This window comes from Colletotrichum abscissum (genome assembly GCF_030869225.1).
Source record: "Colletotrichum abscissum strain IMI 504890 chromosome Unknown Scaffold_13.1, whole genome shotgun sequence".
Taxonomy (NCBI): Eukaryota; Fungi; Ascomycota; class Sordariomycetes; order Glomerellales; family Glomerellaceae; genus Colletotrichum; species Colletotrichum abscissum.
In genome coordinates, this window is record NW_026850021.1 from 4,199 (window position 1) to 16,895 (window position 12,697).

Genomic DNA, 12,697 nt, shown 5'->3' on the forward strand with positions numbered 1-12,697 from the left:
AACGTAGTGACAAGGTTGTTAAACTGAACGAAGTGATTGTTAGAATAGTGCTGCTCTTTACTCTCTCGTTGGCGGTCTGCTTCCGGTCTGCTACCCGTGTCCCTTATGAAGTCCGACTGGAACCCTTTTTGCCTCTTCCCCTAAATCGGACACCTGAGAAAACTCCACCCTTTTCCCCATTCCTTTTAGTAGAAGATTCTGGTAGTACCCGTATCACAGGGTGTTTTATGTAACAATATATGAGTTGGTTATTAGAATACTAGATGACTGATAAATAAAACCCGACGTAGTCGAGATTAAGCGAAAGACATGACAATCCTACCCGGCGTGGAATCAATTAGAGTTAAAGTTGCGGCCACAACCTTATTACTCAGAAAGCTAGAACCACCGCCACCTCCGGCTGGTGTACGCTGAACTGTTAAGTTATATCTGTAGTAGCCTGTCGCTCCGCTACCTCCGCCGCGGTAGCCTCCGCCACCCGCACCAGAACCATCGTTAAAGTCACCACCCGCGCCAGCGGTACCGTTTCCACCAATTGAACCGCTTCCAGCGTTCCCATTCGCAAAGGTCCCCAAGCCGGTCCACACACCGCCAGCCCCGGGTGCGATCTGAGAGCCCGGAGAGCCTCCGTTGGAGGTGGACGTCACAGCACCAGTACCTGCTAGTGTAATATTGGCAGAGACACCCTTGTCCCCGGCATTGTTTGTTCCGCCAGCGAATTTGGAGTCCAACTGGGAAGCCCCGCCGTCAAGGTTGGAGGATAGGATAGTGCTGCCTCCGCCTCCGCCAGCGACCACAAGGAGATCCTGGCCGAGATAAAGAGCGGAAGCACCACCACCTCCACCACCGTTATTGGAAGCAGATCCACCGTTGCCGTACTGACTGAGACCAGCCCCTCCGACAGCACCTCTCGTACCTTGGCCACCTTGACCACCGGCGACTAAAGAAACTGATTGACCTGGGGTGACGGGTATGGAGCCGCTGATTGATGCACCTTTGCCGCCTGTGAGACCGCCTCCACCGCCGCCGCCACCACCCGTAACAATGAATCGCATAACAGTAGCGCAAGTCGGGACAGTGACTGCGCCTATCGCACCTGAAGGACTGCCTGCGGAGACTGTGCTCGTCAGGGAGACTACACACGAGATTGTGGATGTTGTCGAAGTGGAAGTGTCAGTTTTCGTAGAGACAAGGGTGGTGGAAGAAGTCGATGATGCAGACGAAGTTGTAGTGCTTGGTGTCACTAAAGTGATGAAGCTGGTGGTTCCAGCAAGACCTGTTGGCATGATTGTAGAAGCTCCCGTCTGAGTGCCGGTCGACGTCACAGTCGTCAGAGCACCCGTGACGGGAGGCACGATTGACAGGACAGTGGTCGTGCCGAAGGGGTCGGTCCGGGGCGAGGTCGTCACGCCCGTTTGTGTGCCGATTGAGACGACAGTTGTTAGCGTGCCCTTGACCGGAGGCACGAAGGTAATGACGCTTGTGGTCCCAGCAGGTTCCGTGGGAACAATAGTAGTGACTCCAGTCTGTGTGGCTGTCGAATTAAGCGTGGTGATGAAACCTAAACGCGGAACAAATGTGATGACCGTAGTAGGGCCACCACCGGGTCCTGGCGGAACAGTGATCAAACCGGTCGTGCTAGCTGTCGAAGTGATCACAGTCACTTGTGATTGTGGCGGAGGGCCAGTCACTGAAATACCGGGTAGCGAGTTGCTGGATGGTGGCGATATGGTCGAAGACGATGTAGGAATGGGGTTGATTGTTGTAAGAATGCCTGTCACTAAAGTAACTACAGTTGATGGTCCTTCTGGGCTTCCAGCAATCGTAGTCAATCCGTTGGTGCTGCCCATGGACGGCGAGCCAGTCGTAATCGTGACAATCGTAGTCGGGCCTTCTAGTCTACTAGGAGTCTGAGTGATCAGGCCGGTTGAGACTCCTGTCGATGTGACGGTTACAAACGAAACGCCGGCGACGGAAGTGAGATCTATTGTCGGATCTCCGGCTATTCCAGGGGACAAGGTTGTCAGACTGGTAGTGATATTGCCACGACCGATGGGTGTTGGGACGATGATAATGACTGTAGTCGGATCTCCGGGACGACCAGGAGTGCGAATAAGGAGGCCTGTACTCGTACCGGTCGACGTAACAGTCGTGAATCCTCCCGGAGGGGGCACGATAGTGACTACAGTATCCGGATCGCCGGGTCGGCCTGTCGTTAAGGTCGACAGACCCGTCTGGCCGAGCTGAGTTCCAGTTGATGTAGCGGCTACCGAGCCTCCCGTTCGCGGCGGCACGAAGACGATCAGGGTGCCAATGCCATCAGTCTCGAAGGGCGGCAAAGTCAGGGTCGACGAAAACGTCCCGGGAGCTGTGATCGTCGTGTAGGGTCCTTTAAAAGGAAGCCTTCTTGTCTTTGGCGTAGGCGTGAGGATAAGGGCCGTTCCGGTGCGGTCGCTGCCACCTGGGGAGACGGTCAAAGTCGTCAAGGTTGACCCTGGATAGGGGGCTCTGGCTGTTGTGAAGCTTCCACTATTCTGAGAGTTCGACCCTGGTAGCCAAGTCTTACTGGACTCGAGAGGAGAGCAGACGTACTTTGTACCAGTGGCTTGGCCACTTTGCGGAGGGATAATAATAGTTGTTGGCTGAGATCCCGCAAGAATATTCGCAGTGACCGTAATACAGGGCCCGTTGTAAGGGGACTCGGTATTGCTGAATGACAAAGCATCAGCACCATTCTGATTACAGAAGGGGATAACCATCGGTATTAGATTTTGATTAGACCACTTACACAGCAGAGCTGTACGTTACAGTAGTCGCGGTGAGGAAGTTAGACTCGACCACAGTCGGAGCATTGGTGACCTCGAAAGTTGTACCAGCCACGCTGAAGACCGTCGTTGAAGTAAGAGAAGTGCTGAGATAGAGCGGTATATAGTGAACGATTTCGATGGGCTGAATAGTGGTTGGAACAGCCTCTGGTCCAGTGGTGGGACAACCCACGCTTGCCAGTCCAGGCCATGGGAGACTGGACATAGTGCTCAAGATTGTAGTCAGAAGCGAATTGCGCCTCATCTTGGTGTTGCTTGGTTCTTCGGGGGACGAAGCTGGGTGCGTTGAAGGATGCGTAGCTCCGAGATCTAAGATGAGACTTGGGAATGGAAGGCCGGTAAGATGTGAGGGTTCTAAGGATTGGTTTTGTGGGAATTCGAGCCCTTGTTCGTATCCGAAGTCCTGAGGAATGTCCGCTTACAGGTTTGAAATGGTTACATGGCGTCATGGGCATTCGAACACAAACGCGGCTTCTCCTCGATTCCTTACTCGGCTTGCTGAGTCGTCGGTAGCTCTCACTATCGACACCACGCAGATCCATGATCAACTCCGAAGCAGCAGATCTGTTCAATGGATGAGTAGAAATTGTGTTTTCTCCGCCACTATGGCGCGACAAAATCTGGTCTAAGATCCAAAGTTCCTTCTTGTCAGTCTATTACTACAGTTGCACCCCGCGCCGAGATGTTTTCAGTGCTTACCGCTCATGAATGTTTCACAAAAGCAGCCGGTGGGGGGATTCCATCTAAGTGGATATGCGACGACATCACGGCGGCAAGTCAGTGTGCTGAAGTGCTAGGGTAATAGTGATGGAAAATGGATGAAAAAGACAAAAGTTTGGGTCTCTTTAGGCTGTTCACCAAGCATTTACACCCCTATACCAAAATTTATACTTCAATGATCTGAAGTCTGTTTGAATCCAAACTTCTGTTTGCATCCTCTTTCAGCTCAGATTGAATCAGTCAACCTTACCAAAGTCTTGAAGAAGGAGAGCTAGATCAAGATGACCGCTGCTTGAGGCTGCCCTCTCGGCATGTTCTATCAGTCCTATCAGTAGTCAGGTCCCAAGGCAGAGAACAAGCATATGCGAGGTGATGACCCGCTCGACTGATCCGTCGCTTCTCTGTCTGCAAACATGCTTGCCCTCATGACAGAGCCATTACATCCAAGCCCCCGAGGATATCAAAAATCATACCGGGGTAAAGGTTGCTGATTCCCAAAAGCAGGCCTGCTGACTCCCGAAGATAGCGGGGATGATAATACTGAAGCCGAAACCCGTCCCTGAAAGGCCCATTTCTTCACCTGAACATTGCCTGCATGTGGTTCAGCACAACGCTAAGAAGATCTAGGCAGAATAAGCTAGGCCGATCAGGGGCCGGGCGCCGTTCTTCTTGACTGGACTTGACTGCAAGAGTGATTCAGGCCATTCGCTTGCGCATACCCCAAATTCCTACAAAAAGTTAGTAAATATAAGATAATCTTCAGTTCATAATAATAGTTTCATGCGCTCCACTCTCAGAAAGTCGCTCTCTAGAGTAACATCAGGAATCATGATCGCCTCCAACTAACCTTTTGGCGCTATCACGTCCCACCCGCAACTTGGCCCTTACATGAAGAGGACCTCTTTCTTGCTGCTTCTGCCTTTCGCACTTGCTGTGACGCCTCACGTCCATCCATATCTAAAGATGTGCGATGTATCCATCGCATTCTCCGCCATAAAAAAGACTGTTCTGCTACCACAGCAGACGATTTTTCTTTTCTGGAAAACTCCAGGCCGAACTGTGCCATCCCTACCGCTGGTGCGGGGGGACATTGTCCCGCAGCCCCGCAGGTCATGAAGAGCCAGGCTCTAGGAAGCAGTCCTCCCATTAAGCAACCGTCTGATGGCACTGCATCCAGTGGGTCCAATGGCAATTTGCTGGACATAGCAATATCTTCCTCGGCGGGCTCTGATAAGCCTACTTTCGTATCGACATTATCCATGCATCGGGTGATTGGGTTTAAATAGAATGGCATCTGTATCATGGGAAGCACGGGAGCAGTCGTGCTATCTCTGGGTCTGATCAATCCGAAGTCTATTCATCCTAATTCAAGGTGGTTGGCTCTGCGGCAGTATGCCACGGTGGCGGAGCACCTCATCGTCTCAAAACACCGTCGGGTCTTTTGACCAATTGAAAAGACTTGCTGGGGGGATTCCGCGAGCTTCCTCGCCCCTTCCCTCCCTCAGCAGTATATGTCTCAGATGGTCCTTCATTAACAATCTCTTGGTTCCGCGAACTAACTCTAAATTTGGAATAGCCGCCGTAAGCAGGCAGAGGTGATCTAGACGGGGATGCTTTCTTCATTCAGTCGTCAATTCATTACGTGTCACATTTTCATGGCAGTCATTATGAGACATCACTCCCTCACACCGGCTTAGACATATGGCGGCCTGGAGTTGAAACATTGCCATCAAAAGTAGAGTGCCCTGTATTGACCCTTGTCCGGAACGGGACTGGCTTACATCCGTATCTGCTCCACCCCTGCGCCGGTCCTCCGAGTTCAGGCATGTTGAGGGGACGACGACCGCAGGCGGCGGGCATTGAGCGCGCTCTGCCATGACTTGACAGTCCATCTATCTCCTCCACTCCCCCATTGTTGGTCAATTTTGTCGCTTCGGTCCATCTCCCGCGGTCCACACCTCTTCCCAGATCCGTTTCTCTGCTCCATCCCTTCAGTGTTTCGTGCCAGCAAAAGCGTGCAACCACCTGCCCTCGGTCTGTCATGGACGTAAGATGTTGTCCGGCAAACTATGCCAGGACCCGTCTTGAGGTGTTTCTGTACCTATTCCGGGCCCGATCGAGAAGCTGTGCGGGCGTGCGTTCAAAGAGTAGCCGTAGAAAAAGTGCCGTTTACCTACCCTTGCGAATACAGGCATCGATAAAGTCAACATTCTCCACATTAACGTTGAATCATGCTCTGCCACCATCTCTAGGCTGCCGTCAACTCCAAACTAACACTCGCTTCCCCGCAGCGACCGGCCACGACTTTCATCCGAACCCCCACTCTTCCATATATGAACCACGACTTCTTTTACAACGAGCCGCAATGGACCATTGACAACAGCCCAAAGCCAGGGTTTCTACTTCAAATTGTCGTATCCTGTCCCCTGGACCTCCATGCTCTGAAGAATCGAAGTAGGCGCATTAGCCCGATTTTCGCAGCCGGTTGCATCGTGTGGGAATGAGTGATGTAGTGGGCAGACCAGACAGGGGTTAGCTAGTTACGCCCTATATCTTTCGATCAAACAAACGACAAGCGGCCGTCACTAGCCTATTAATAAGCCCATAGTTAAAAGTAATACGTAAATAAGATTTTTTATATTTAAATAGATTATAACAAGCTTAATACTAGGTTTTAATAAACGTATATAAGTAATTAAAAAATACTAATAAATAACCTTTATTAACTAAGTTAATTACTTTAATTATATAAGTTAAATAAAAATATAATAATAAAAAGAGGGTTATATAGAACTTATCTTAGTAATATAAATACGTAATATTAATAAACTTCTTTAGTTATTTAATTACGTAGCTTAGGCTTTTATAATACTTATAGAATTAATATAAAAAGTAGCGAGGGCTCGATATATATATTAATATATCTCTTAATATATTAAATATTTAATTAGTAAGGGAAAAAGGCTTTATTATAGGTAGTCTTTTATATTATATTATCGCCTCGTATAAGAATAAATAATATAATAAGTAAACTAAATAAGGGTTAACTAGTTACGCCCTATATTTCTTAATTAAATAAACAATAAGCGGCCGTTACTAGCTTATTAATAAGCCTATAGTTAAAAGTAATACGTAAGTAAAATTCTTTATACTTAAATATATTATAATAAGCTTAATATTAAGTTTTAATAAATATATATAAGTAATTAAAAAATACTAATAAATAACCTTTACTAACTAAGTTAACTATACTAGTTATATAAGTTAAATAAAAATATAGTTACGAAAAAAGGGTTATATAGGACTTATCTTAGTAATATAAATACGTAATACTAATAAACCTTTTTAGTTATTTAATTATATAACCTAGGCTTTTATAGTACTTATAGAATTAATCTAAAAAGTAGCGAGGGCTCGATATATATATTAATATATCTCTCGACGTATTAGATATTTAACTAGTAAGAGAGAAAAGCTTTATTACGGGTAGTCTTTTGTATTACATTATTGCCTCTTTTATAAGTGTATATCTCACGTACACTGAAAAATTCTCAACAATAGTAAGAGAACGTGCCAGAGTCCGCGATGGCTAAGATAGTCTACTAATACTAGAGTCGGTTCCACAGGGTGTCGCCCCAGATCCGTTTGAAAATGCCATCGCAAATATTTAGTTTCGGACCAGCGAATGAGTGACACAGACATTATGCAGTATGCAGGTTGTCACTTGTTCGAAAACCGAACTTCGATTTGTGTAACCTAGGACCTGAGTCCGTAGGGTTTTGTGACTTGAGGTACAACCTATTCTTGACACACCCACCCATCTTGCCTGTTGTGAACCGTGCGATGAGTACTACAACATGACAAACTCGGTGACATGCCAACCATTCATAAGGAGAAAAATGATATTATTGCCGATCTCGACTAGATGACGAGCTTGCCCATGCAGGACAGAGTACATTCGATTCTCAGTCGCCCGGTGAAGACCAGCTGCATAATTGATCTCGCCTCGTGTATCCGGATGCGGCAAACGTGTCGCGGGGATAAGGATCTCTAAGAATGCCCAGAGAGCCGTTGGCCTCATCTTCTCGGCAGAGAACACGGTAAAGGCATGTCTGTGGCTATTCTCAGTCTACCCGAGATGAAATGCCTAGCTCAGAATGTTGTCCCCATCTTAATACGGTCTGTGCCGCTCTCACGAGGATAATGGCACTAAGGGGGATTCATCGCGAGCTTGCTTACTCGTGCGCCAACCCCTCACGTCAGGACTTGGCATTGTGCTTCCCGTCGAATTCTAAGTCGCAGCTGCCATTCTTAACAGAAGCAAGCACTGTTGAAACCATTCCCACGAGACGTGCTCATGGAAACCTGTGTGACCGCGAGCTGCTTGACCAATGCTTCACTATGACTAATGCTTCACTAGAGGTATAAATCAGGCTAGCGAGAGGATCCTGATATAAGGGGATCATCCGCTCATTATTAAAATTCTTTCAATGACCATTCATTCATTCATGATAGTCGTCAATATACATCCAATGACCCCTGCCTGCCTAACTACTGCTCAATATGTATCTAGGTTCGCTCTAGGAGCAATAAATGCATTGGAAGGTCTAGACTGATTCGTTGGTCGGCTGATTGGTCTGTGCAGTCGGAGTCAGTTCAGGTTTCGCGCAAATGTGGCCCGTGGATGATGGAGGGAGTCTCAACTGGCTGTCCACAGAGACTTTGCGTGGCCATTGTCAGCTCGGGCTACGTCTGGCCCATAGAGTTCAAAGCATCTTCCTTTCAATTCGACGATCCGGTGCGCCACTTCTTTACCTCAAATCACAGCCCCTAAGCTATCCTGAAGCCCTACGATGTGTTGTTGGCATCACGACTCTCAAATCCAAACTCTGGGCCGCACGACCGCATTATCAGCAGAGAGTAACATAATCGATGTCTTTCAGCAGGCGACCTGCTACGAATCGTGGTCGAGTCACAAACCTTCCTGACGAGTACGATGAAGCCGATCGTTCAACGCTGCTAGCGTACAAGACCGAAATCACAGATGATAATGCCGGCACCGAAGCTGAACTTCCGGACGCTGGGAGAGCGCCCTTGCGTTCCGCTAGCTCGACTATCATCGACTTAAAACAGCCTCTCATCCAGGCTGAGAGAGCTGCTGCTGACCACGCCAGGCCGTGGTTTGGTATAATGGCGTCTGTCAAGGCTTTCTTTTGAAAGATCAACGACAACCTAGTCAATAACAGCTCGAATAACGCTCGTCTTGACTCTGCTAGCATGACGCCATGCGTGCAGCGGACCGTCACACGCTCTCATCAGGATCCGCGGTCTACACACGACGACGCAACAGTGACCGTGGCTGGCATTTTGGACGAATCTATATTTGTTACTCCGCGCCCACACCACGACGCGACGTCTTCGTCGGATCATCTGGAGGAGCATCGTTCTATAAAATCCTTAAACTCAAACGAATTTTAGTTATTTAATATATATCAAAATGTAAATCGGGATGATAGAATTAAAAGGGTCCAGTTATTAATCTAAATAATTAACAACATAAATACCCAATAATTGAAATTCAACATTTTAAGAATTGAAAATATTCAATCCCAATGAGCTTCTTACATACAAGCTAAACTTTTTATCAACTAGTACTCCATAGAGAAGTTTCGATTATTTTTCTATATAACTTATTAGATAAGAGCTTACCTCATGAAGGGTAATCTAGATATCTAATGTAGTCCGACTCCTACCTAAACTTCGTCTAATCTCAGCGTCCTCATTCTGTTTTCTAACATTGTCCCAGCCGGGCAGCTTGACGGCATGGTCTAGTGCGACCGGCAAGCCCCTATGCCTACCACGAATCATCATAATAATCATTACCAGCTTTGAACCTGTGTACCAGCCGCCCACGAAGCTGAATGAGTAATTTGGCAGTCCCATAGACAGTCCGATATTGGTATATCCCGACACGATTTCGAACAGGAAGTTGAATACGCTATAGGATCCTGGGTCCGCAATTGAATGAGACGTCTCGATAAGTGTGATTAAGAATAGAGAAAACGCAATGGCCCAGATATCGTGTGACAGCTGTCCTCGAAGGTGCTGCGACACGAGGCTTACGTGGCCCTCGAAAGCCGAGGTAGATCCTGACGCCTCGTTTGGGTCGTTGAAGTTAATAGCAGCAGACCGCTTCAGCCGGGGCCTCGCCGTTACGCCTACACCTTGGAAGTTATTCATCCTACTTTGGATCTGCTTGCCCACGAAGGAGGTGCCACGCCTGCCGATGGCGGCTATTTTCTTAATTGGCTTCGTAGAAATGCCCGACTTTTCTTGTGACGCGCCTGGTGCTGAGACTGCTGATCTTTCTAGGCCAAGGGTATGGCCAGACGTCGGTCGAGATAGGAGGGGCCCAAAGGTTGGCAGGAGCTCCTCTGCCGACTCGTCTGGAGTTGAGTTCAACTCCTCGGACTTTTCAGATTGTGTGGTGTAAATTCCCAGTGACCGTTCTTCGTACACCTTGAATTGAGTTAGTTTTGAGCGCAAGTCTCGACTAGACTAAAGAAGTAATGCCACTAACATTTGAGTTTCGCATGACGATGATCTCCGGGTACGCGGAAATATACATTACGATGACCCATAGGACAAGAACGTCGAAATAGAGGCTTGACACAGAAACAACTGCGAAGCCTGAGGAAGGAATGCCTATAGGCAAAACAGTCAGCCAATCTCTAGAATAGAATGGCATCGCCCTCATGACTTACTTAGTGCCTGAAATAGGGCCAGCCCGACTCGCTTTCCAACTGGGTATGCCTCGATAGCAGAGTTGCCAATGCTGAGAACCAATAGAAGGACCCAGTCCATAACAGCAATGGTGCTGAACATTGTGACAAACACCAGATTGGCCTTGGAAGGAAACATCATCATGTACAAACGACGAGGGTACTTCAGGATGAAGTCAAAAGCTTCCTTCCACACGGTGTATTCGTCGCTGTCAACAGAGACTTTCAAGACCAGACTGCAGAAGTAAACAGTGGCTCTGAGGAACGCAGGAAACGCAGCGTTTCCGGCTAGAGAGAGGATGGTTACAATAGTTAAGACGAAGGCATCATTGTCAAAGGCTGTCACGCCTGCGTCGAGGAGCGTCATTCCAGCATTATTGAATGAAGAGACGGCTAAAAAAATGCCAGCCCACCAGGAATTTTGAGCGTTTACGGCTGTTATACTTTGGCTGTGCACGTACGACCAGGCGCCGAGCGTGATGGCCCCAAGGATCTGCCAGAGTATAAAGTAGATGCAGACAATGGTAAACAGAATCTTGAGGGCGCGATATTCGACTCCACCCAGGTATTCGCGCTGTTCTTCTGTGAGGTCGAAAAACTGGCCGTTCCTGCCGACGGACTCCTTGTTCTCGTGGATGAAAGTCTTGAAATCGAAGCTTTCTGAAACGGACTGGCGACTGTCGTCACGACTGAAAGGCCTCCTCCTCGTAGCGGTATTCGACTTGGGCGAGAGCGGCTCGGTGGAACTAGTGGAGAAGCCAAGCCTTTGGCCTTCTTCGATACGTTCCAGCATGCCGGATGGTCCAGACTCTTGCTGGTTTGTCTGGCTATGGCTCCGGCCGTGGCCCTGGGATGTCGATCCCGTCAACTGGAAGGCATCAGCCTCAGCCTGCCGCTCGTGTCTACTCTTCTTTTGCTTCCGCTTGGACCCCTTGAAGGATGACATCACAGGAAGGCCAATCATGGCTCCAGCCATGCCGACTATGGCGCCAGTCTTAGGTATCCTCCTGTTTCGTTCGGCCTCGACAATGTCCTCGAAACGCTTTTCAAAAACGCGAGCACGGAGCCAAATGGTGAAAATGGAGACGAATACAGGACTGCCAAGAACCATCATTAAGGCAATGATAGCCTGCTGGGCGGTAGTGAGTTTGCTGATGTCCACTGTGTTGAGTCCGGATGTGGTAAAGGCAGAGATGACGAGGAAAAGGCTGTCAATAAAGCTAATGCTATCAGCCGAGTGCGAAAGCCCGTGAAAGATGCCGGCAAAGATAAGCCCAGTGAATATGAAGTAGGCGTAGTGGGCTGTGATAAAGTTGACCGGAGGCAGGTATGGACGGACGGCAGCGCATGCTTCAGACATGTGGTCCGCCGTGACTGGATGGTCGACCTTAAACTTCTCCCAAAGTTGCCATGCCATCGTTGTCGATACTCGCTCCGAGGGCAGTAATGGTTTGCGTAAGTGACGCGAGCGGACAAAGACACGAGCAAGCTCACGACTGACTTCGTCGTGAGAGGTTGTCGTTACTTGATAGGAGAAAATTGAAGGATTGACCTTGCAGGTGAGAAGTTTGGCCGGCAACCAAAGAGGAAGCGTTGCACTTCCCCCTGATCGACTCATGCGCAATGATGCCTGCTCTGGAATCATATCCGGTTGGCAGTCTGCAGGGGCGGCTTATCCCGGGCCCACCCGTTTTAAGAACAGCTCATTACCCGTGAACAGGGCTCAACGCACCACCTATTGGGCATTGGACAAGCTCGCCGTTTCGTACTAATTATACCAACCATCCTGGTTAATTGTGTCTCTTCTTCAAGAGCTGTCAACAGCATCTTTTTTTTCTATCCTCTACAGTGAGCCAGTCCCTCGTGTAGAAATTCGTATCCTTCCTCTATACGACTGGGCATTGCCTGTGCCGTGTGTTCAGGTTCAATAGATTGATACTAACCTCCTTCAGAAGTGAAGACATTGCGACCGATGCAAAGGAAAATACCAGGATATTGTGATCTAGCCAGATTACATACATTCGCTTGGCATTCATCCGGGTCAAAACCCGTTGAAATTTCCCTCTTCATCCGATAGAAGCCAGGGGTATGTTGCTGTAGCCATTCGAAATGAACCTTGAGACCACCTCCAAGCCGTCTTTAAGCCGTTGAGATGGCATGCCAAGACCAATGCGGATCCATCCTGCATATTCCTTCCCAAAGCAGGTTCCTGGAACCAAGAGGACCCCTTCCTTCTCATGAAGTACTTTGCACAAGGACAAATCGTCCACAAGTCTGTCACCTCGCGTGAACTTCATGAATCCCAAGGCCGCTCCTACCGGTGCCACCCAACTGCACACATCCGAATGATGGTAAATAAAGGCCTGCACG

At 48.5% G+C, this 12,697-nt stretch overlaps 3 protein-coding genes across 3 annotated transcripts; all 3 read right to left on the reverse strand.

Annotated features, from left to right (window-relative positions):
- Positions 1 to 296: 296 nt before the first annotated feature.
- CABS01_06149 (uncharacterized protein) lies at positions 297 to 3,030 on the reverse strand (the record flags this gene model as incomplete). The annotated part of the gene is made up of 2 exons (XM_060539515.1): positions 297 to 2,709; positions 2,789 to 3,030. 2 exons carry the CDS (start codon positions 3,028 to 3,030, stop codon positions 297 to 299), a joined length of 2,655 nt encoding a protein of 884 aa, XP_060404052.1.
- Positions 3,031 to 8,455: 5,425 nt separating this feature from the next.
- On the reverse strand, positions 8,456 to 8,824 carry CABS01_06150 (uncharacterized protein; the record flags this gene model as incomplete). The annotated part of the gene is made up of 1 exon (XM_060539516.1): positions 8,456 to 8,824. One exon carries the CDS (start codon positions 8,822 to 8,824, stop codon positions 8,456 to 8,458), a length of 369 nt encoding a protein of 122 aa, XP_060404053.1.
- A 445-nt stretch (positions 8,825 to 9,269) lies between these two features.
- On the reverse strand, positions 9,270 to 11,744 carry CABS01_06151 (potassium transport protein 1; the record flags this gene model as incomplete). Its single annotated transcript, XM_060539517.1, has 3 exons — positions 9,270 to 10,064; positions 10,126 to 10,250; positions 10,310 to 11,744. The coding sequence occupies 3 exons, from the start codon at positions 11,742 to 11,744 to the stop codon at positions 9,270 to 9,272; spliced, it is 2,355 nt and encodes a 784-aa protein (XP_060404054.1).
- Positions 11,745 to 12,697: the final 953 nt, after the last annotated feature.